At 45.8% G+C, this 20,576-nt stretch overlaps 1 protein-coding gene across 7 annotated transcripts in view; it reads left to right on the forward strand.

The window, feature by feature from the left end:
- The window catches only part of NMNAT3 (nicotinamide nucleotide adenylyltransferase 3), a 99,339-nt gene that overhangs the window by 23,079 nt on the left and 55,684 nt on the right, over positions 1-20,576 (forward strand). For 6 of the 7 annotated variants that reach the window (XM_030575687.1, XM_030575692.1, XM_030575688.1 and 3 more), the window contains exon 2: positions 8,638-8,789. In XM_030575687.1, coding sequence (XP_030431547.1) covers positions 8,669-8,789 — 121 coding nt within the window. In that variant the 5' untranslated portion in view covers positions 8,638-8,668. Of the gene's footprint in view, positions 1-8,490; positions 8,553-8,637; positions 8,790-20,576 lie in introns of those variants that run through there. The other variant, XM_030575691.1, reaches the window with a different exon arrangement.

Below are 20,576 nucleotides of genomic sequence, written 5' to 3' on the forward strand. Positions count from 1 at the left end.
GTTGGGGCTCAGTGGGGTTGGGATCCAGGTGTGGCTGGTTGGGGCTCAGTGGGGTTAGGATCCAGGTGCAGGTGGCTTATTGGGGTGGTTCAGGTGCAGAGGGAATGCGGCTCTTTGAGTGTAGGGGCATGAAACTTGGTGGGAGGGTCTGAGTATGAGGGGTTCTGGATCCATGGGGCTGGGTGGGTGGAGGAGCAGCTCCCTTTAGAGGGATCCTTCCCTTTGCAGCTGAGGAATGATGGGTGCATGAATCTGGTGTAAGAGGAGTTTGAAGAGCTTCCTGCAGCTGGGGGAGAAACTGGTGGGTGGGTCTGACCCGGCCCTAGATGCCATGCAGGGGGAAGAGGAAGTCCCATCCTCCCCATCAGGGACTAGCAGCTGAGCCCAGTGCAAGGTAGGAGCCATCAAATGGGTCTTCCCTAGTCCCACCTACTGCCTCACAGTGATTTACCTGTCTGCCAGCAGCCCTGGGCACCCAAACCATACTACTGGGGAGGGTTGCATGACTGCTCTTGTGGCTTCCCTTTGCTTTCTTGTCAGTCATTTTTCTGCGGAGAAACAAAGAAATCTTTGGGGGACATAAATTCTGCACATGCACAATGGTGCAGAATCTCCCAGCAGTAAGTATCCTCACTTGCACTGTGTTGGTCTCAGTAGGTCGACCATGGCTCTGTGCCATTTGAGAAGGTGGTTTTTATTCCATTGCTGTAATGGAGTGCTTATGTCAGCCAAAGAAAAAGTTGAATATAGACATGTGCACAAATAGTTCTATACAAGGTGACTTGCATCAGCCTACCTTTGTAGTGTAGACCAGGCCTGAGTCTTAGGTTCATTTTGAGAGTTTTCCTCTCCTGGCACAAAAGTAGTCTTTAGATACTTAATCTGGGTAGATACAAATATTATGTCACACTAGAAAGCTAGAAATCTCCTCTTTCCAGTGGCATAAAGCTTCAGCTCCTAGCCATGTAGTGTTACAAAATATTGGGGTTAAAATTGTCATGATTTAACATTACAGGAAAGCTGTTATGTGCCCCAGGATTGAATGTTGCTTGAATGGGGTGCAGTAAGTGGAAACGGGGGTGGAATCTTCATTTGCGGAAGATGGGTTTTTTTTTATTTTTAATGGCAGCTATCTAAAGCTGCTCAGGGGATTGGAAACTTTATGTCCAGCAAAATTTGGCAGATTAGAGATGAAGAGAAGATGATTATATTGGGTGCAGTTAGACCAGCAGGGACTCTGAAGTCACCCACTCCTTGGTATAAGAGAAGGTACTGACAGCATGAGGGCACCTCCCCTTTGGAATGCATCTCCCTTCCCATCTCTGGTCTGAAATAGCCTAAGCCTGCTTGCCTTCCAGGCACACTGCAAAGCTCATCTATTTGAGTGGGCTGTCAGAAAGGGCTGAAGCACTTGGGGTGGGTTTTCTGTTTGGGGAGTAGGTGGGCTGGGAGGTTTAATTCATATGGGGCCTGCTGAGTGTTGATTAGGATGCAATGTGTTGGATGGTAGGAGGAGGTGCTTTGTAACTCCTCATTATTGTGTGTGTAAATTGATGTCAGTAGAGCTTAGAGCTCTGCATGGCTGTTCTTTTGTGTGGAGCTTTTAAGTCAAAATGAAAATAAATATATGGTTTGTACTAGCAGTGCTATCTGGTTATTACTAATAAAAATGTACTTTTTGAGTCCACCTTTAGAGTCTGAAGTATAAATCTGTGAAACCAGGGCCTAAGCTTTCCAGGGCATGTAGAAATCTTTCTCAGGTGGGAAGCAACCATCCACTTCGGTGGAATATAAATACACTTTCATTAAAAATAAATCCCATTTATAACCCTCGTGGGGGGAAAAAGAAAGCTATGAACCAAGTATAACCAATGCAGTAATGTCTTCCTAAGTCTGCAAAGAAACAGCTCTGGTGTCCTGCCTCTAGTGGCAGAAGGGAGCATGGCTGCTGCTGTTGTTCCTATGAATAGGGAGCACCAGGAGTAGTGGGGGACACAACCATTCCAGTGGAGGGCTTTGTGTGTTTGTAGTGCTGACATCACCTGCCATCTGCACACAGGGCTCTGTGGAGGCTTGGGCTGGGGAGGAACAGCATAAATTGAGTTATTGGGGCCAGGTGATGCCCAGTAATGACAACTTGTCCTGGCTTGAACTGATTTATGGGGTGGTGGGGGGCAGCTCAGATTAATTTGCCACCAGTGTAAGGGGGCAGCAGAGTTCATTCAGCACTAGCTAAGTAATAAGAATGCACCTAAATTCTTAACGTATAGGCCTTTGCAAACAGGCTTGAATATCTATATCCTGACAGGTGAATGCTTAGGTTGGCAACAGAGTGGATTGATTGAGATCACTGATTTTAATCATGATTTAAATTATCAGTTGTAAATGTGTTTTTACATTTGTACTTTTTAGTTATTTTCCTAAAGAAAGGTTGATTCTTATTGGTCAGGAACCACTGACACATGTTGATTTGCAACTAGATATAGTCTTTACACTAAATGTGGTGCTGCTTCTTCGAGTGATTGTTCATGTCCATTCCAAGCAGGTGTGTGCGCGCCCCGTGCACGCCAGCTAGAAGATTTTCCCCTAGCAGTGTCCGTAGGGTTGGCCTGGGTGCCCCCTGGAGTGTTGCCTTCATGGCACCTAGTATAGGACCCCGCCGACCCTCCACCCCCTCAGTTCCTTCCTACTGCCGGTGATGGCTAACTGGAACTTTGCTCGCTCTTGCAGCAAGCACTTTAGCAGTGTCTGATAGACCTTAAGTGTATATAGTTCTCAGTTTAATTGTTGTTTCTCTATTGTTGGTTGTTAGGACGTTTCTTTCCCTCTCCTGGGGTATGCCCGGGTCTCCAGGTTTTAAGCGCTGTGAGGCCTGTGGCAAGCTTATGCCCAAGAGTGATCCTCGCTCTTCCTGCCTGCGGTGCCTTGGTGAGAGTCACCAGGAGGAGAAGTGCCGCATTTGCAAAGGTTTCCACCCAGAGCTCTTAAAGACTGAGAGCAGAGACTAAAACTCCTGCTAATGGAGGCGGCGTTGAGACCACAATCTGACCTGGGACCCACTGACCCAGCACCGAGCACGACCTCCTCAGTGCACAGTGCTCCGGCACTAACTATACACAAAATGGGCCCGGCTAAAGACTCTAAAGCCCACCAGCACCACTCATCATCTCTGGAGCCAGTAAAAAAGAGGCCAGTGAGGGGCCGCTCAGCGGTGCCCACAAGTGGATAGGGATAGACTGCCTCCTCTTTGCTCCTACCCAGAGTTTCGTGGACTCCTGCCCTGGATGGAGATCAGTCAAGTCCAAACACCCTCTCCTCCCCCCCCCGGTCACCGGACCACTGAGGGGACATACAACCACCATCGACACCAAGAGTGTTAAAGACATGATGTGCTTCTAGTGCCATCCTCCCAACAAAGGAGGGATAAATCGCCAGCGACTGCATTCCCCCGTTCCACTCCAAGGGTAAACTGGCCATGATTGCGCATCAGTCTCCATCTCCAGCACCACCTGCGCAAATGCAAGAACCGCACTGCTCCCCAGAGTCGGGGCACCGATCGTTGGCAACTCAGAGTACTGCTTCTCCATGGTCCTCCTACTCGGAGACCTCGGAGTCAGAGGTGGAGCAGGAGGTCCAGGTCACGACAGAGTTACCAATCATACCTGGCACCATGGCAGCAATAATGGCATCCCCCTGCCCAATGGTCCTTCTGGACGCCCTGAGCTTACCATCAGAGCCAGGGCCAAGTTCAAGGTCCGTGGTCCAGAACGGCATCGGTGTCGTAAGCATCCTTGATCCCACAGTCAGTGCCGGCACTGCCAGGGGCAGCACCACCATCTGGGGTAGTGGCACCGCTAGCTCAGGCAGCTCCGGCACCGATACTTCAACTAGCTCTGGCACTGTTTCTCCAGACAATGGTACCACCAATGGCTCTGGTTCCGACCCCACTGACACCGTCTACCTCAGTACTGCTGGACTTGTCGGCCCAGGCACCGACCGCGCTGCTGCAGTCTCCATCAGCTCCGGCCCCACTGATTGAACACTGGGTGCCAAGGGACCCCAGGGTGCCGAGGGTAGCGAACAGGGCCCGCTACATGTTCTCTCATCCTCTTCCTCACCTGACGAAGTGGTTGCGGGGACATCTACATCGACGGTCTGTGTTCTTCAACAGCTCCTGAGGCAGGCTGCCCACAGCCTGGGGATACAGGCAGAGGAGGTGGAGGAGGATGTAGACACGGTCATTGATATCCAGGCCCCCTCAGGCCCATCCAGGGTTGCGTTGCCACTGACACATCTCTAACTATAACTGACACATTTAAAAATCTGTGGCAAACATCCGCTTCTCTGGCCCCTCCAGCCAAGAAAACTGAGCGACGCTACTTCGTTCCCTCTAAGGGTTATGAACATCTTTATACCCACTCTCCCCCAGACTCTTTGGTGATCAATGTGGCCAATCAAAGAGAATGCCAAGGTTTTCAGGGCTCCACCCCAAAAAACAGAGATGCCAAGAAACTGGACCTATTTGGCCAAAAGGTCTACTCGACTGGGGCCCGCAGCTCCTGATAGCCAACAAGCAGGCTATAGTAAGCCGCTACGGGCATAGCACCTGCTCGTCTATGGCTAAGTTTGCGGAGCTCCTTCACCAGGAGGCTTGGGTGGAGTTCTCCACATTCGTGAAGGGAGGGAAACTGGTCTCCAGAGCATCACTACAAGCGGCTTTGGACGCAGCGGATGCAGCCTCCCGCACACTGGCCACAGAGGTAGTGATGAGACAAGGCTCTTGGGTGCAGGGTTCCAGTCTACCACATGAGGCCCAACAGACGATTCAGGACCTTCCTTTTGAAGGATCAGCTCTCTTCTCTGAAAAGACAGATAAGAGACTTCATAGTTTGGAGGACTTGAGAGCTACCTTGCGCTCTCTGGGACTTCACATGCCGGCTATCCAGCACCGGCATTTTGGGCCTCAGCTGCCCCTTAGCTTTATCAACCACAAAACCACCAGGACGTTCCAGATAAGTGTAACAGGAGTACTAGAAGAAAACAACCTTCCTCCTCTGCGCAAAATTCTGGCCAGCCAAAACCCACACCTGAACCTAGACCAATCTTTTGAGGGTACGGTCGAGGATGGCTTTCCAGTATGATCTCTGGTTCCTTCCCATCTTACCTTCTCGTCCCGTCTATCCCCTTTTTACCAGACCTGGTCCTGAATTAGTTCAGACTGCTGGGTGCTCTGCACAGTAGATAGGGGATATGCTGTCCAATTCTATATTCCCTGCCTCCCCAACCATGTTCCCCGTCTCTTTTCAGGGACCCCTCTCACAAGCAATGTCTAATTCAAGAAGTGCATTCCCTCCTCTCGGTAGGGGCAGTAGAGGAGGTTCCTCAGGAACTAAGGGGAAACGGGTTCTGCTCCTGGTATTTCCTAATACCGAAGGCCAAGGAGAGCCTCAGACGCATCCTGGACCTGTGACAGGTCAACAGGCATGTAAAGCAACTCAAGTTTTGCATGGTTTCACTAACCTCCATTATCCCCTCCCTGGATCCAGGAGACTGGTACGCCACCCTCGACTTGAAGGATGCGTATTTTCATATCACAATAGTCCCACATCACAGATGCTACCTCAGATTCGTGGCCGGCAGAGGCCACTGTCAGTTTGCTGTCCTCCCGTTTGGACTGTCAACTGTCCCCCGTTTATTGACAGCATGCATGGCAGTTGTTGCAGTGTTACAAAATTTTCCATATCTCGATGACTGACTGGCTAGTCAAGGGGCGCTCAAGAGCCAGGTGGAGGCTCAGGTCGAATTTATAAGAAGGATCTTCCTCGAATTAGGTCTCCTCATAAATGAGGAAAAAACTACCTTGTCCCCGGTGCAGAAGATAGAGTTCATAAGTGCAGTCCTGGACTCAACCCGAGCCAAGGCGTACCTCCCAGAAGCCGAGTTTCAATCACTGCGGGATATCATACAGGGCATCAGACAGTTCCCCACCACCTCAGCGAGGAACTGCCTAAGACTACTGGGGCACATGGCCTTATGCACCTAGGTGGTGCAGCACGTCAGGCTGAGACTGCATCCACTCACACTGACACTAGCCAAGACTATCGGTCAGCTCGAGATGCTCTGGACTGCATTGTAACCGTGCCTCACTCAGTGTTGGACTCCCTTCTGTGGTGGCTCAACCCGCAGGTGGTTTGCGTGGGAGTGCCCTTTGTCATCCCTCTCTTTCTTTGGTGACAGACTTCTCGGATCTGGGCTGGGGAGCTTAGCTAGGGGACCTGAGCACCTAAGGCCTCTAGTCTCAGACGAACCTCCCTCTATACATCAATGTCAAGAGCTGAGAGCAGTGCATCTGGCATGCTATGCTTTCAAGGCCCATGTGCTGGGCAGCTGTGTCTAGTCCTCATAGACAACACCTTGGCAAAGTTCTATATCAACGAACAGGGGAGAGTGCACACTCCTCTCCCCTGTGCCGGGAAGCCATCGCACTGTGAGACTTCTGTGTAGAACACTCAGTCCACCTACAGGCGTCATACCTCCCAGGGATTCAGAATGCACTGGTGGATAGCCTCAGCTAGACCTTCTATGGCCACAAATGATCCCTTCGACCACATGTGGTGAACTCAATCTTCCGATTCTGGGGCTCTCCCCAGATAGACCTATTCGCCAATTGTGGCAACAGGAAGTGTCAGGCATTCTGCTCCCTTAGGAGTCACAGCCTGGGGTCCACAGGGGATGCCTTCCTTCTCTCTTGGGTGGACCACCTGCTCTATGCTTTTCCACCTATCCTGCTGGTCCCCATGGTGCTCCTCAAGATCTGCAGGGACTGGGCTTAAGTTATACTGATAGTGCCGGCGTGGCTGCGCCAACACTAGTTCACCTCGCTCCTGGAAATTTCGGTGGCGGCTCCACTCATCTTACTGCTGGTCCAGGACCTAATCACACAGGACCATGGCAGACTCCGGCACCCAAATCTGGAGTCCCTTTACCTCACAGCCTGGATGCCCCATGGCTAAGTGCCACAGAGCAGTCGTGTTTGGACCAGGTCAAACAAGTCATCCTGGGTAGTAGAAAGCCTTCCACCAGGACAACATACCTTGCCAAGTGGAAACATTTCTCCATCTGAGCCGAGCAATGCTAACAGTAGCCTCTTCTCGCCCCCTTACTGTTCATACTGGACTACCTCTTGCGCCTTAAATGTCAAGATCTGTCCCTGTCATCAGTAAAGATCCATTTAGCTGCCATCTCTGCCTTCCATTCACTCATTGGATGTACGCAGAGCCTTATCCTTTTATATAGAGAATACTAAGCCATTTCGGAAGTCTGTCCAACTTTTTGTGACCGTGGCAGATAGAATGAAAGGTTTCCTTTGTCCTCTCAGTGTATCTCATTGTGGATCACATCTTGCATTAAGGAGTGTTACGGCCTGGCGAAGGTGCCCGCCTCGCCGATTACTGCCCATTCCACAAGGGCAAGGCACAGGAAGTAATTCTTGCTAGTCTGCGCTGATTAGGCCTCAACAGTTATTGTGTCTAGGTTTGGGCACCACATTTCAGAAAAGATGTGGACAAATTAGAGAAAGTCCAGAGAAGAACAACAAAAATGATTCAAGGTCTAGGAAACGTGACCTATAAGGGAAGATTTAAAAAATTGGGTTGGTTTAGTCTAGAGAAGAGAAGTCTGAAGGTGGGACACGATAACAGTTTTTAAGTACATAAAAGGAGGAGGGAGAAAAATTTTCCTTAACCTCATAGGATAGGACAGGAAGCCATGGGTTTAAATTGCAGCAAGGGCTGTTTATGTTGGACTTCAGGAAAAAATTCCTAACTTTCAGGGTGGTTAAGCACTGGAATAAATTGTACAGGGAGATTGTGAAATCTCAGTCATTGAAGATTTTTTAAGAGCAGGTTAGGCAAATGCCTGTCAGGGAGGCATAATACTCAGTCCTGCATTGAGTGCATGGGACTGGACTAGAAGGCCTTTTGAGATCCCTTTCATTCCTACAGTTCTGTCCTCCAGACAGTTAAAATCCTTTTAAGTCCTGTCAGTGCTCCAATGCAGTTATATTCTCTATTTGTCAGGAATCTACCTTGTAGCAAGGTTCCCCTGCCATTGTGATTACTGTAGTATAGATGGCCTTGCCTTGTTATTTAGCTGCATGTGTAGCTCTTTTTGACATCTACAATTTAAGCATCTTTTTTTATTTTGTTGTACTTCTGGAAATGTGGATATAGACACAAGATTTCCTTAGATGTATGGTGTTTTGTCTTACTGATGCAAAAATGTATGTTTTGTGAAAAACATTAAGACCATGAAGGTTCTGTTGATAGCTCTCGAGCAATCATCTTGTTCAGAAGACCATTTTAATTTCTGGTAGCATACTTTCCTACATTTTCTGTTTCCAGACATCATTAGGGGTGTGTCTGTAGATTTAACTTCTGTACAGATATAGGTTTTTTTTATTTTAATACTCAGCTGGCATATATTCTCATGGTGCTGTCTGCTGATCCCTTGACATTTTACTTATGTTCCAATGATGGACAGTTCTGAAAATGGTAATTCATTATTTATTATTGTGAGAAACAGCTCTGGAATACCTCTCTGAGGGAAGGGTTATTTTAATAGTTATTTTTCTTTTAGGGTGAAATGCTGGTCAAGATCTTGATGTGCAATGTCTCTCACGATGAAGAGCCGGATTCCTCTTGTTCTCCTTGCCTGTGGCTCCTTTAACCCCATCACAAACATGCACATGCGTTTATTTGAGCTGGCTAGAGATCACCTTCATCAAACAGGTCAGTAGGATGGAGTTTATGCAGCCCTCTGGGGGAATATGGAGTATTTGAAATGAAAGGGAGGTTGGATTTTCCAGTCTTAGGACTAAAGGCTGATTGGCTGTTTTAACACTTATTTTCATGGTCTTATTTTTTACTAATTAAGTGTGACTTTTTGATAACACATTGGATGGAATGTTGAATAAAGAAATTCTAATGTTACCTCCTCCTTTTGAGTCTTGTTACCCACCTTGGAGCTTTTATAACAAGGTGTTCACACAATTGCAGTTAGTTTTGTCAACAATTTTAAGATCTCATTTGCAGTGGAAATTTGCTGCAGGCTGGGTCTGGTGAAAGGGCACCCTTCTTTGGAACACAGAAGAAGCACTGATGTTGAAATTTCGGAATTTTATGATAAGGTGGTAATTTAATATGAAGAAATGATGCAGTTTGCAGTTTTAACTACCAGGTAAAACTGGGAAGGGGTGGGGGGAAGTGAGATTCATTACCCCTATTCATTAAGGGCTAGACCTTTCTTCCCCTAGCAAAATAGTCTATATGAGGGACAGGAGGTCAAAATTTCAGCAAGCTAGGAAATCTCAGCAGCTAAGTGGAGTGGCTAGTGGCCTAGAGAATCAGCAGTCTAAAAGAAAGCAAGAAATCTGAAGCAGCAGTGTTGCTATGAAGGAAAGAATCCCAAAATTGATTAACTCTTAATTCCTGAGTGCTTTCTCCCAGAAATTGTTAGGGAGTGGGGATAAATAATTGATCGGAAATGGCCGGGGGACAGGGGGATCTAAGGAATGGGTAGGGAGATAAGGCATTTGAAAGTGGTTGGAGAATAGCATTAGCAGAAATTGTTTGGTCAAACATGGGAATCCAGAAATTCTGCTAACCTGCACTGGTTAGAGAGGCACTTGCATGCTAATAGTATGCTTTGAGAGGAAACTGTGATTTTTCTGGAGGGAGAATTGCTGAGCTGCCTCTGTACTAAAGGGTTTCAGTCCTCTAGGGGCACCAGAACTAAATGGTTAAAAGGAGTTCGAAGTTGGCTTCCCCTCTTTTGGGCTACTGCTCCCCCTGCTGTACAGTTGGACAAAGAGAGTATGGGCAGGGGTGGGAGTGGGTCATGACTCCATCTGCTCCAATATGCAAGGCAGCAAGCTGAGGTGGTGTGAAATGGGAAACAATCTGATACTGGAACAGGCCAGTGGCTGATTGCTTTTCCTGAAGGAAGGACTGAACCTGGAAATGAATTATGACTGTTTGAAGCACAGTTCATTCCCTGGTCTGCTCTAAGGGCAGTGCAGCCAGGCACTGCCCCTCACTCTGGCAGATTGTTAAATCATCATTTAGCCCAAATTTTATTAGAAATGTGCCTTTGGAAGGTTGGAATGAAAGTTTTGCTTTGCAGTGTTACTTTCAGTTCTTTGATGCGTGATAGTGTTGAACTGACATTGAATGAGTTAGGCTGTTGCTGTGTCAGTGTGATGAGTGGTGGAGTTAGTGGGCTAATGTTTGGTGATTGGTACTGTGAGGGATGTAATTTTTTTTTTTTTACTTTTTCATTTAATCAGTGTCGACACAGGTAATTGAGTAATACACACTGTACAGTAAAACAAATAGACGTGTTCACTTATTTATTTTACTATTATGATAGCGACCTTCTAAGTTTATCTTCTGTTAATGCATAGAGATTTACTAATATAAATAGTCTAAGCAATAAGTGGGGCATATTTATCTCTGTCATGGTTTTCTGTAGCACCATAACTGTGCTTTCTAAGTGCTTCCCAGGTAAATTAGATCTGCATACCAATAGTTTTGTGGAATCTTCTCCCAGGGCTATGGGAAGCTTTACTTTGAGGTAACTAGATAGATTTAAAAAATCATTCTGGCTATGGTAGGGAACTCTCTAAGAGAAGGGTCTGGCAGCATGCCCTAGACATTGGTCATACTCTGAGTTAGTCTACTCCAGAAGCTTGTTTCACAGTAGAATCCCTCTACCCGGAAAGCTTAAATGCTTCGTCCTTCTCTTTGTCTGCTGCATTGTTCCAGAGGAGTGCAGATATCTGGGCAGGATGCAGATGGAGATGTGCTTGCTGATGTAACAGAGTCCTGACTGATTGATTGATTTTGGCTTGGAAGATGAGCATCATGATGTAGAAGCAGACTGGAAACCTATGGTGGAGTCAGAGTTCAGTGGTGCTGTGTCACAGAGGCCTGTTTCACTACAAGGGGACTGTGATCTTCTGTATTTTGCATTGCTTCCATCTTCAGACATAGATACAGGAGTTGTAATAATGCTCTCTATGGGTAACAAACATAAGGAATCTGTGGCATGGTCCTCTTCAGAAGGTGTGAAGTTGCTAGCAAGCTGAAGGTAGAAGAAAGCATTTTTGGTTGCTGATGCTACCTGGCTGTCTATGCTCAATGATGACTCAGAAGCTATATAGCAGTTATGCAATAGTATGCTTCAATTTCTCTTCACATTCCTGCTTCACTGTTATGAATGGCATGAATCACCCTTGTGCATACAACATAACTGACATCTATCTCTGGTAATTTTTTCCCATTTTGCACACCTCTTCAGTTTCAAATGCAGCCTCTCTATTCCTATTTCACATACTTTCCCACTTTAGGAATGGCATTTTATTGAGTTCCTTTAGATCTTCAGTGATAACTGCACTCTCATCAGCACATGTCAAGTGATTCATCCTTTTGTTGATATCAGTAGACAAATCTTATGAAATCACTTCCTAAATACAGTAGATGTGTCTACATGCCACTGAATAGCTATGGGAATAATGCATCTCAGTCTGGGTTTTATCTTTTCCCATGTGAAACCATATTTGACTTGTCGCGAATCTTCACACAGTTAGATTTTTTTTCCATATGTGATACAGCTCCTTGTTCTGCAAGTGTCTTTTGGAACTCATGCTGATTGTGCCAAATACCTTTTACACAATCTGTTAATGCTAATTCTGTCAGATGCTCATGTTCCCCTGCCATCTTTATAGTTTGTATGGATTCACATGGTTTCAACTGATAGTGAGAAAAGCCAGTTCTAGAACCCACCTGACATTAGGTAATTTGAAATATTTTTGATAGTATTCTGGTTTGTATATCTTCTCTTGCTTGATGTCTCCTAGCTGGGTGCTCCAGACAAGCTCAAGAGGGGCGGCAGACCAAAGAGAAGAACAGTGAAGATCAGTGAAGCTGCAGGGACCCCAGATCCATTCACCCAGCACATGCCATAAACATGTTGCTGCATGGTAAAACTCCCATTGTGGCCCCTAAGGTAGCTGGCTGCAGGAGTAGCTGGCATGTAAATGATTGCAGGCTTTGAGAGCCTCTTTTCTGCACCTGTGACTTTCCTGTGGATTTCCCTAAGTGGATTCCCCTCTCACCCTGAAGCATATAGTCTTCAGGAGAGTGGAGGAATGAGGAGGAGGATTGGAGTTAATAGACAGGGTTTTGAGAGGAGAAGAGTCAGCAAAAAAAGAATACAGGGGAAAGAAGGAAAGAAAGAAGGAGGGGAAAAAATGAGAGAAAATGGACTGAAAGAAGATGAGATGGTTGCAGTGTTACGACATTGTTCAAGGGGGATAGGGAGGTGACCCAACAGAGAGCACCGGCAAAATCAGTTGAACAACTTGAGTTACCAACTTGTATATGTATGCAAAGGCTTTATTGTAACCAGTATTACTTAATATTCACGCCTTGCTGCTTCTTCATGGCAAAGTATGATTGCTGCTTTTTCTCCATTATTCAGATGTATGTCATGCACGATACCTCAAAAACTTACAAAAACTATGTCCATGACCCACAGGAGTCAAATCAACTTGTCTCCTAGCTCTTCGCATTTAACAGATACTAGAGATTATTTTTTCCTTTTTGTTTCCAATACATCCTGGTTTCTTTGATATATTCTGGTGCAATATATTGATTATAGAGGCCCTTCTTACATTTATTACTTGTAGCTAATAATCCACCAATAGAGTATCATAATATCATAGGTGTTGCTCTGTCCTTCTGTGACCCAAAACACCACTATAGTCACATGCTACACACTTGTGACCGAGTGCTGGGCAACAGCAGTTGAGCCACTACAACTCTGATTAATTTCTAGAACAGACCTTATTAAAAAGAGCTGTGCCTAATTGATGGGCTGAGGAGAACTAAAAGGCCGTATGGGAAAGGGGCTTGCAAAGAGATACCAGGGAGGGGAGAGAGATCTCTCTCTCTCTCTCTCCTGCTTGTCTTAGGAGCTGAGGGCTTCCTAGGACTGTAGGGGTAAGGCTATATGTTGTGTAAGGATGGTGCAAACAGATATTGGTAATAAAGTGCATGGGGTGTTTGCCCAACAGGAAGGGCTCTGAGCTGTTTGGGTGCTTGAACAAAGGCAAGAGCGAGCTGGCCCTTCCACAAAACCATTCATCTTTTGCAGACGAGTGGACTCACCCTTATGGCGCCTCCTGCGGGTCTGTTCTGGGAATTAGCTCTTTTTCCAGCCAGGAGTGCCCTCTGCAGACCAGTGATTTCACCTGTCCTCTGGCCCCGTGTCCCTTCCTGGACCCTGGTGCCCCTTTAACTGGGGTGCTGCTCCCTGGCAGTACCCCACCAATCTGGGTCTCCCCTCCCTGGGGAATCCCCAACCCACTATCCCCACTTCACCTCAGTGCCAGGCTGCTGCCAGTCATCATCTAGCCCTGGGCCAGACTGCAATATCAGCCTGCTCATCACTGGCAAGGTTGGGTTTGGACCTACTGCCTTTGCCTACCCCAGGGCTGCCCTCTGCAACCCTCAGTACCTATTGGCCTTGTTCTAGGCTGCAGCCTGGGGCTTTCCAGGCTGGAGATCCTCAGCTCCTCTGCTTTTCCCCAGTGCTGCTCCATTCAGGTACCATTTAAACTCTCTGTAGCCAGGTCCCTCTCCTCCTACAGGAGACTGTTCAGGCTTCTGACTCACAGCCTCTTAAAGGGACCAGCTGGGCCTGATTGGGGCCTGGCCCCAGCTATTACTGCCTTCCCCAGTCAGCCCAGGCTTTCCTTCCCAGCCCTCTCCCAGGGCTGGTTTTAACCTTTTCTGGGCGGAGCAGGTGACCACCCTGTTACATCTTTGTACAAAAATTTGCTTTGTCGTCAATATGGTGATATGTAAAGTTATAAATTCCCCCGTGTGATATTAACAAACATTCAAAACCAGACAGCCCTGCTTAAGCAAATGTTGTTAGACAGATCCAAGGAATGTCTGTTTACTTCAATTTACATATAAGTAATAAATGGGGTATTCAAGATAGCAGGGGGACGAGATGGCAGGAAACAGAACAATTTGCATTTTAGCAAACACAACGGAACAAAAAGGAGGAGTGTGTCTGCTTGAATAAACATTACTTTCAAGGGTAAACCTGAGAAAAATCCACTTCAAAGGTTCACTGGACTATAAAAGAAAGAGGAGAAACTCAAGTCATCTCTCTCACCAGCACCTTTGAGCCTATGGGAGAGATCCTGACCAAAGAAAGGGTCAGTCTCCATCTTGCTGGAAGACAGGAGGTGAAAAAGGCCATCTTAAACAAGGCCTTGAACCAAAATTGATTGATTTAGGCTCTTATATGAGTTTTCATTTTTAAATGCTTGTTACCATTTATAACTTTCTCTTATACTTGAATTCACTTAAAATCCTATCTTCTTTTGATAATAAACTTGATTTTTTTTAATCTAAACCAGTCCAATGCTGTGCATAAACTAAACTGTTTGGTAATTTCAGTTAAAGCAACAAACTGTTGAATATTGACTCTTTACATGGCGCAAAGAATTGTAATATCTGAAGTGTCCAGAAGAGGGATGGACTTTGCAGAACACATGTTTTGGGGAAAATCCAGGACTGGGAGTGTGTTGGGGTTGCCCTGCAAGTGGTAACCAAGGCTTCTGGAAGCTAGAGTGTGCTTGCGAGTTGCTGGATCAGGTCTGCAGCTATACAGAGACACCCAACATGTGACCTGCATCTTAATAGACTGGTTATGAGCAGCACAGGTTGGGAGCTACAGAAGCAAAACATTGCGTGGCACCCAGGGTTACCGGGCAGCTGGTGAAACAGCCCCTCGCTGGTCTGAATTGCACCCCAGAATGTGACACCTTATCTTCTAGTTCTCTCCATTCCTAGCTCTGTTTCAAAAACAGCATCTCATCACGCACTGAACTCAGTTTGGAGACTTCCAACTCATTGCCCCTTCTGTTCTAATTAATCCCTCATCTACCTTGTGCCAATTTGTTATCTACTGTTGGGTGATGAGACAGTAACTATGACAGATTGTGGAGCACGTCTATGTCATCTTATGAGTTCTATTTTGGGTTAGTGAATGTCTTTTTATATTTCAGCCTCCAGTCTGAATGAAACCTTTTGAGTGTTCATACTTGACACCTAATGGACGGTCTGTGTCTAGGAAGAGGTGACCGAGTCATTAAGGGCCATCAACACTGAATGGCTCTACCCCAGCTGAACAATGAGTTTGCAGCTAGCAGGGGCAATGTCTTTGAATGACTGCCCAGAAGCTGATGGGGACTGGAGCTTAGAAATTTCCAAGTGGAAGCACCAGAAGAGAAAAGGTGTCAGAGACTGTTTGCTTTAAAAGAGAAATGTTCTCTAAGGCTATGTCTATGCTGGCAGAGTTTTTTCACCGAGAGTTTGGTTTGCAATCAAAAAGCATTCAGAGAAAATCATTGTTGTATGTTCACACTGTCATACGCTGTTGGCACTGTGTGTCCACACTTGGGGCAGTCATATTGACAGTGACTCCAATACACTGTGGGTGGCTATCCCACAGTTCATCTCTCCACTTTCTGCCAGTAAGTATTGAGGGAAGGCAGAGGGGATCGCAGCGCATGATCGATCTGGGCTCAATGTCCCACGATGCATTGTTTTCTTTCCCAGAATCCCATCTGTTTGTCTTCGGTTAATGGCATTTTTCAGTGTCCCTTGTTTTCTGCTTTCCCTGCCATGGAGCCCACGCTGCTCTCCACTGCTTTGCTAGCTACCACTACCACATTGCAAATGGCAGTGCGGTTAGTGCGGAAGCTCCAAAGTCAATGGGAATCACAGTTGTCTGAGGTGCTGTCTGACATGGATAGGAGCAACATTAGATTGCTTTTGGCATTCACGCCACAAGTGAACATGGTGCAATGTCGCTTTTGGGCTCGAAAAACTAGTACTGAGTGGTGGGGTCACATAGTTATGCAGATCTGGGATGATGAGCTGTGGCTGCAGAACTTTCAGATGCAGAAACCGCTTTTCTGGAACTGTGTCTGAGCTCGCCCCAGCCCTGCGGTGCAGGGACAGCCAACTGAGAGCTGCCCTCAGGGTGGAAAAGTGCGGGGCGATTGCGGTGTGGAAGCTGACTACTCCAGACGGCTACCAGTCGGTCATGGATCAGTTTGGAATGGGGAGGTCAGCCGTTGGGACTGTATTAATGCAAGTGTACAGGGCCATTAATTGCATCCTGCTGCGAATGACTGGCAATGTGCATGAAATATTGGAGGACTTTGCAGAAATGGGTTTCCCTAACTGTGGAGGGGTGATAGATGGCATGCATATTCCAATTTTGGCGCTAGATCACCTTGCGACAGAATACATCAATAAGAAGGGGTACTTCTCCATGGTTTTGCTGGTGCTTGTGGATCACTGTGGCCGTTTCACTGACATCAGTGCGGGAAGGTGCATAATGCATGTATCTTCAGGAATATCAGCCTTTACAGAAAGCTGCAAGCAGGGGCTTTCTTCCCAGACCAGAAGATCACCATAGGGGATGTCAAAATGCCCATAGTGATCCTGGGAGACCCTGCGTATCCCTTAATGCCATGGCTCGTGAAGCTGTACATGGGAAAACCTAGATAGTAGTAAGGAGCAATTCAACAATAGGCTGAGTAGGTGCAGGATGATCATGGAATGTGCATTAGGCAGATTAAAGGACCGCAGGTGATCCCTTTATGGGAGGTTAGACCTCAATGAAGAAAATATTACCATGTCCTAGCCTCATGTTGCATCATAATGTGAAGGGAAGGGCTATTAGAGGGGCACAACAGGGGGCAATTCAAATCAGGGAGGCTTTGAGGAAACACTTTGAAGATGAGAACCAGTAACATTTGTTGCTATGCATGGGACTGCAGTGCTTAATGAAGTCGAGTTTTGCTAGGCCAAGAAGCACTTGTAATTGTTCAGGCCAAGGATTCAATGTAAGCAAAAGATACAGTGCTTGTGTATTTGCTGATGCCTTTTGCTAGCATAAATTGCATGGAAACAGAGTGCTTACCTTTCAAATAACTTCGCTTTTATTGCAAAATAAAAAAGCCACAACAGTCCGTGCGCGCGCGCACACAGACACATGCACATTCGCAAGGGAGAGGAGGTACCAGGGAGGCCCAACTTTCAGAGCTGAACTATCGTTTGTGAAGATGTCTGCGGGGTTGGGGCGCACGGTAAAGCGAGAAGTCCCAGAATGCGGAAAGGAATGTGTGGGTGGAGTTTGTGAAGGGCATGGGAAAGTTCTGAATGTGCTGAAGGGGAAGGTGTGCACGCATGTGCTCAGTCTGCAGCATTATGAGGGATGCAGCATGTCGGTTTGCCCCTCCAAAATTTTTATCATCCTCTCTGCTGCATCCGTACTGTAGGCCTTATTTTTCTTTTTCTGCCTGTCGCTTTCCTGCCACTTCCTGCATTTACTCTTCTCTGCTTCTGAGTGGAGTAGCACGTCCCTGAACATATCTTCCTTGCTCCATCTTGGGAACTTTCTTATCTGGCTGAGATGCTCAGCCAGTGTGTAGGGCGGTGCCTTTCAAAGACAGATCTGGAGAAGCACAAGGCACAATACACGGAAGCATGATTAAGTATACGTACAGCATTGAAACTGTTCAGTAAAACACACCACTGCTAACATACCAGTCACTTTCTCGCTGACCCTAGACAAGCACAGGTGCTGGCGAAGACCCCAAGCATGATGAGTTTACCCTTGGGCATCGGAGAAAAGCAATAGTATAGGGTTTTGGGGCACTTGACGAGGGAAAATATTCTAAAGATTCCCACCCTTTTCCACAGGAAGAGATCATTGTAGCAGACATCTCATTCTTGAGGGTAACCAGAGAAGCAAGGATGCATCCACTACATGCTAGCAGCTTCCGCCCTGGTCCCTATGCAGCTCGACTCTGTCCCTCCTCAAGTGATTGCAGAATGGTGCGGGAAAGTGTCCCTCAATGGGGGAAAGGAGCAAAGCAGCTCTGCCAAGAAGCCTTCAGCAGACGATTGTTGAGTACCTCCAGGAAAGCTTCCTAGAGATCTAGATTGTAAAGCTGAATTCTCTGAAATTACACATTGCAGTCTTGAACAGTGTTTGTTTCTTCTGATTTCTTCTCACTGAACATGAAAATTTTCCTTAAGCGATAGAGCTTTTAAATACAACTCTGGTCCTCAAGTGCCCTCTTTGGAGACTCTGGTCCTAAAGCAAAGTACATTGAAGTCAGTGGAAAGACTCTTTTCATCCTTATCTGCTTCCTTTGTACCCCTTACATTCAGTCGTATTGGTGTTGTTCACAGTGATCACTTCAGTCAGGAGAATTTCACAATTGGGGTCCCTATAAATGGAGCCACAATGCCTTATTATTCACATTATTTTCAGGATGGAGGTTTCACGCTTCATTCCCAAACAAAACAGTAGTTTTCACAGATCACAAAATGCTGCTCTTCCTTTCTTCTGTCCAAATTCAAAAGATTCTATCTGAGTGGGGTGGTGATTTGAGAAAATGTGATGTGAAAATTGTGATATAAGCGGAAAGTAATTTTTATTTTATTATAAACTTGATATGTAGAAAGCACTCTTTTTATCTAAGGACTGTCCCCTTCAGAGGACCTTGATCCTTATTCATCCTCAACTACTAATCAGTTAAAGGGGGGGAAGGGATAGCTCAGTGGTTTGAGCATTGGCCTGCTAAACCTCAGGTTGTGAGCTCAATCCTTGAGGGGGGCCACTTAGGGATCTGGGGCAAAAATAAGTACCTGGTCCTGTTAGTGAAGGCAAGGGGCTGAACTCAATGACCTTTCAAGGTCCCTTACAGTTCTAGGAAATAAGTATACCTCCAATTATAAAACCTTATAAAGGTAGGGGGGCTTCAAAGGCCACAATAGCCAAATGCATTAAGCCATGTATGCTTGGAGGATTCATGTCCAACTGGACTCCTACATGGTGCCCATCACCACACTAACTTCATGCCTTGTACATGTTAATGAATTTATTCTAACACCCATCTGTGGTAGTGAAGGGACAAGATTTGCAAGGTTACAGTAGGGTCTTCCACTACCACTTTCACCACTGACTCAGTAATTTACTTCCTTTTCTAAATAGGTAGACGACATAACTATCACAATATTTTTCTTCTTATGGATTGCTGTTTCTTATTTCCTCCCAGAGGATTATCTGACAAAAAAGTGAAAAATGTTGTCTTGCCTGTTAGTTTTTTTCTTCTTCCCACTGCCTTTTTTTGTACTTGACAGTCTCTTCCTCAGTTTGTTTTTGAGTATAAATCTGGAATAATATCGCTTTATAATACTTTTTTTTAATTTGTAAAGAGTATTGGGTGACTAATATCTCAGCTTTTGCAAATGGCTGTAGAGCCAGAATGCTGAACATCTAATACGGCTTGACTCAGTTAAATGTAACCTCTACGTAAGATAAAGAATTTGGCTTAAAGAGAATGTTGAAAAAATAAGGTTTTCATTTCACTGACATTAATATGCTGAAAGGTCTCCAAGGAACAGTGCTTTTCTTTTGTGGATTAAATGCAAACTATAAACATTACTTTAACATAAGTCTTTTATTTTGTGATTTAATGTATGCATAGTCATACACAAAGAATTGTTAGAAAAATTAAATAATCCAATTAGCTAACTTGGTTCTGAAAACCAGGCAAGTGTCTTTGTAGCTGGGTTTTTTAATGAAGAAATAAAAATATTTTTATAAATATTTGCTAGAGTGTGCATCTATATTTTAGTAATTAAAATACAAGATTACATCTTTATTTTCAAATTGACATGAGTATTCTTCACTATGAGGTGTTGAGCAGCTGCCCCCCGAAAGGTGACTACATTTCAGTTGTGAACAAAGAGGGTTTGTGTGTGTGTGTTTTAAAAAAAATTATAAAATTGATATAAGCAGTTCTTGCAAAGATTTACACTTGATTAACTCTACACACTGTGAGTAGTCTCACTGAAGTGAAGAAATATTGATTCTGTGCTCTCCCTCTTCCAAAAATCACCCAAATTCTCCCAAGCCAAGCTCCTGCCTGCTATGATCATGCACTATGCTGCATTAATGTGAATGGACAAAGTAATCTCAGGTGGATTTTAAATGAATAGGGCAACTGTGCATCCCACCAAAACCAGGAATGTCTTTTGGTTGATCCCAGAGAGATTTACAGGAATTGTTATTTTGTCCTGCTGCTGTAAACCCCAGAAGACTGGCCACCTCAAGGAGTTGCCAGCTAGTTTAGTTGGTAAAAAGGACAGTAGGCTGGGTGTGTATGCGTGCACGTCTTAGATCTGTCACATGTTACAGTGAATAGGCTCTTCTGTGTAGTGCCTCATGCTTCAGGCAGCATGAAACTTTCCAGCGTCACTTGTCCTGTCTCTCTTCTGCCTGGTCTGTCACCAAGTGACGTGATGTAATCTGAAGGGACTGAGAAGCACTCACTAAATCTGTTTCTTAACCTGTTCAGGTTGGGTCTTGCCTGCTGCATTTGCAAAAGGTCCCTGGATATCAGTCACCAG

The sequence above is a fragment of the Gopherus evgoodei genome, chromosome 9 (assembly GCF_007399415.2).
Source record: "Gopherus evgoodei ecotype Sinaloan lineage chromosome 9, rGopEvg1_v1.p, whole genome shotgun sequence".
Lineage (NCBI taxonomy): Eukaryota > Metazoa > Chordata > Testudines > Testudinidae > Gopherus > Gopherus evgoodei.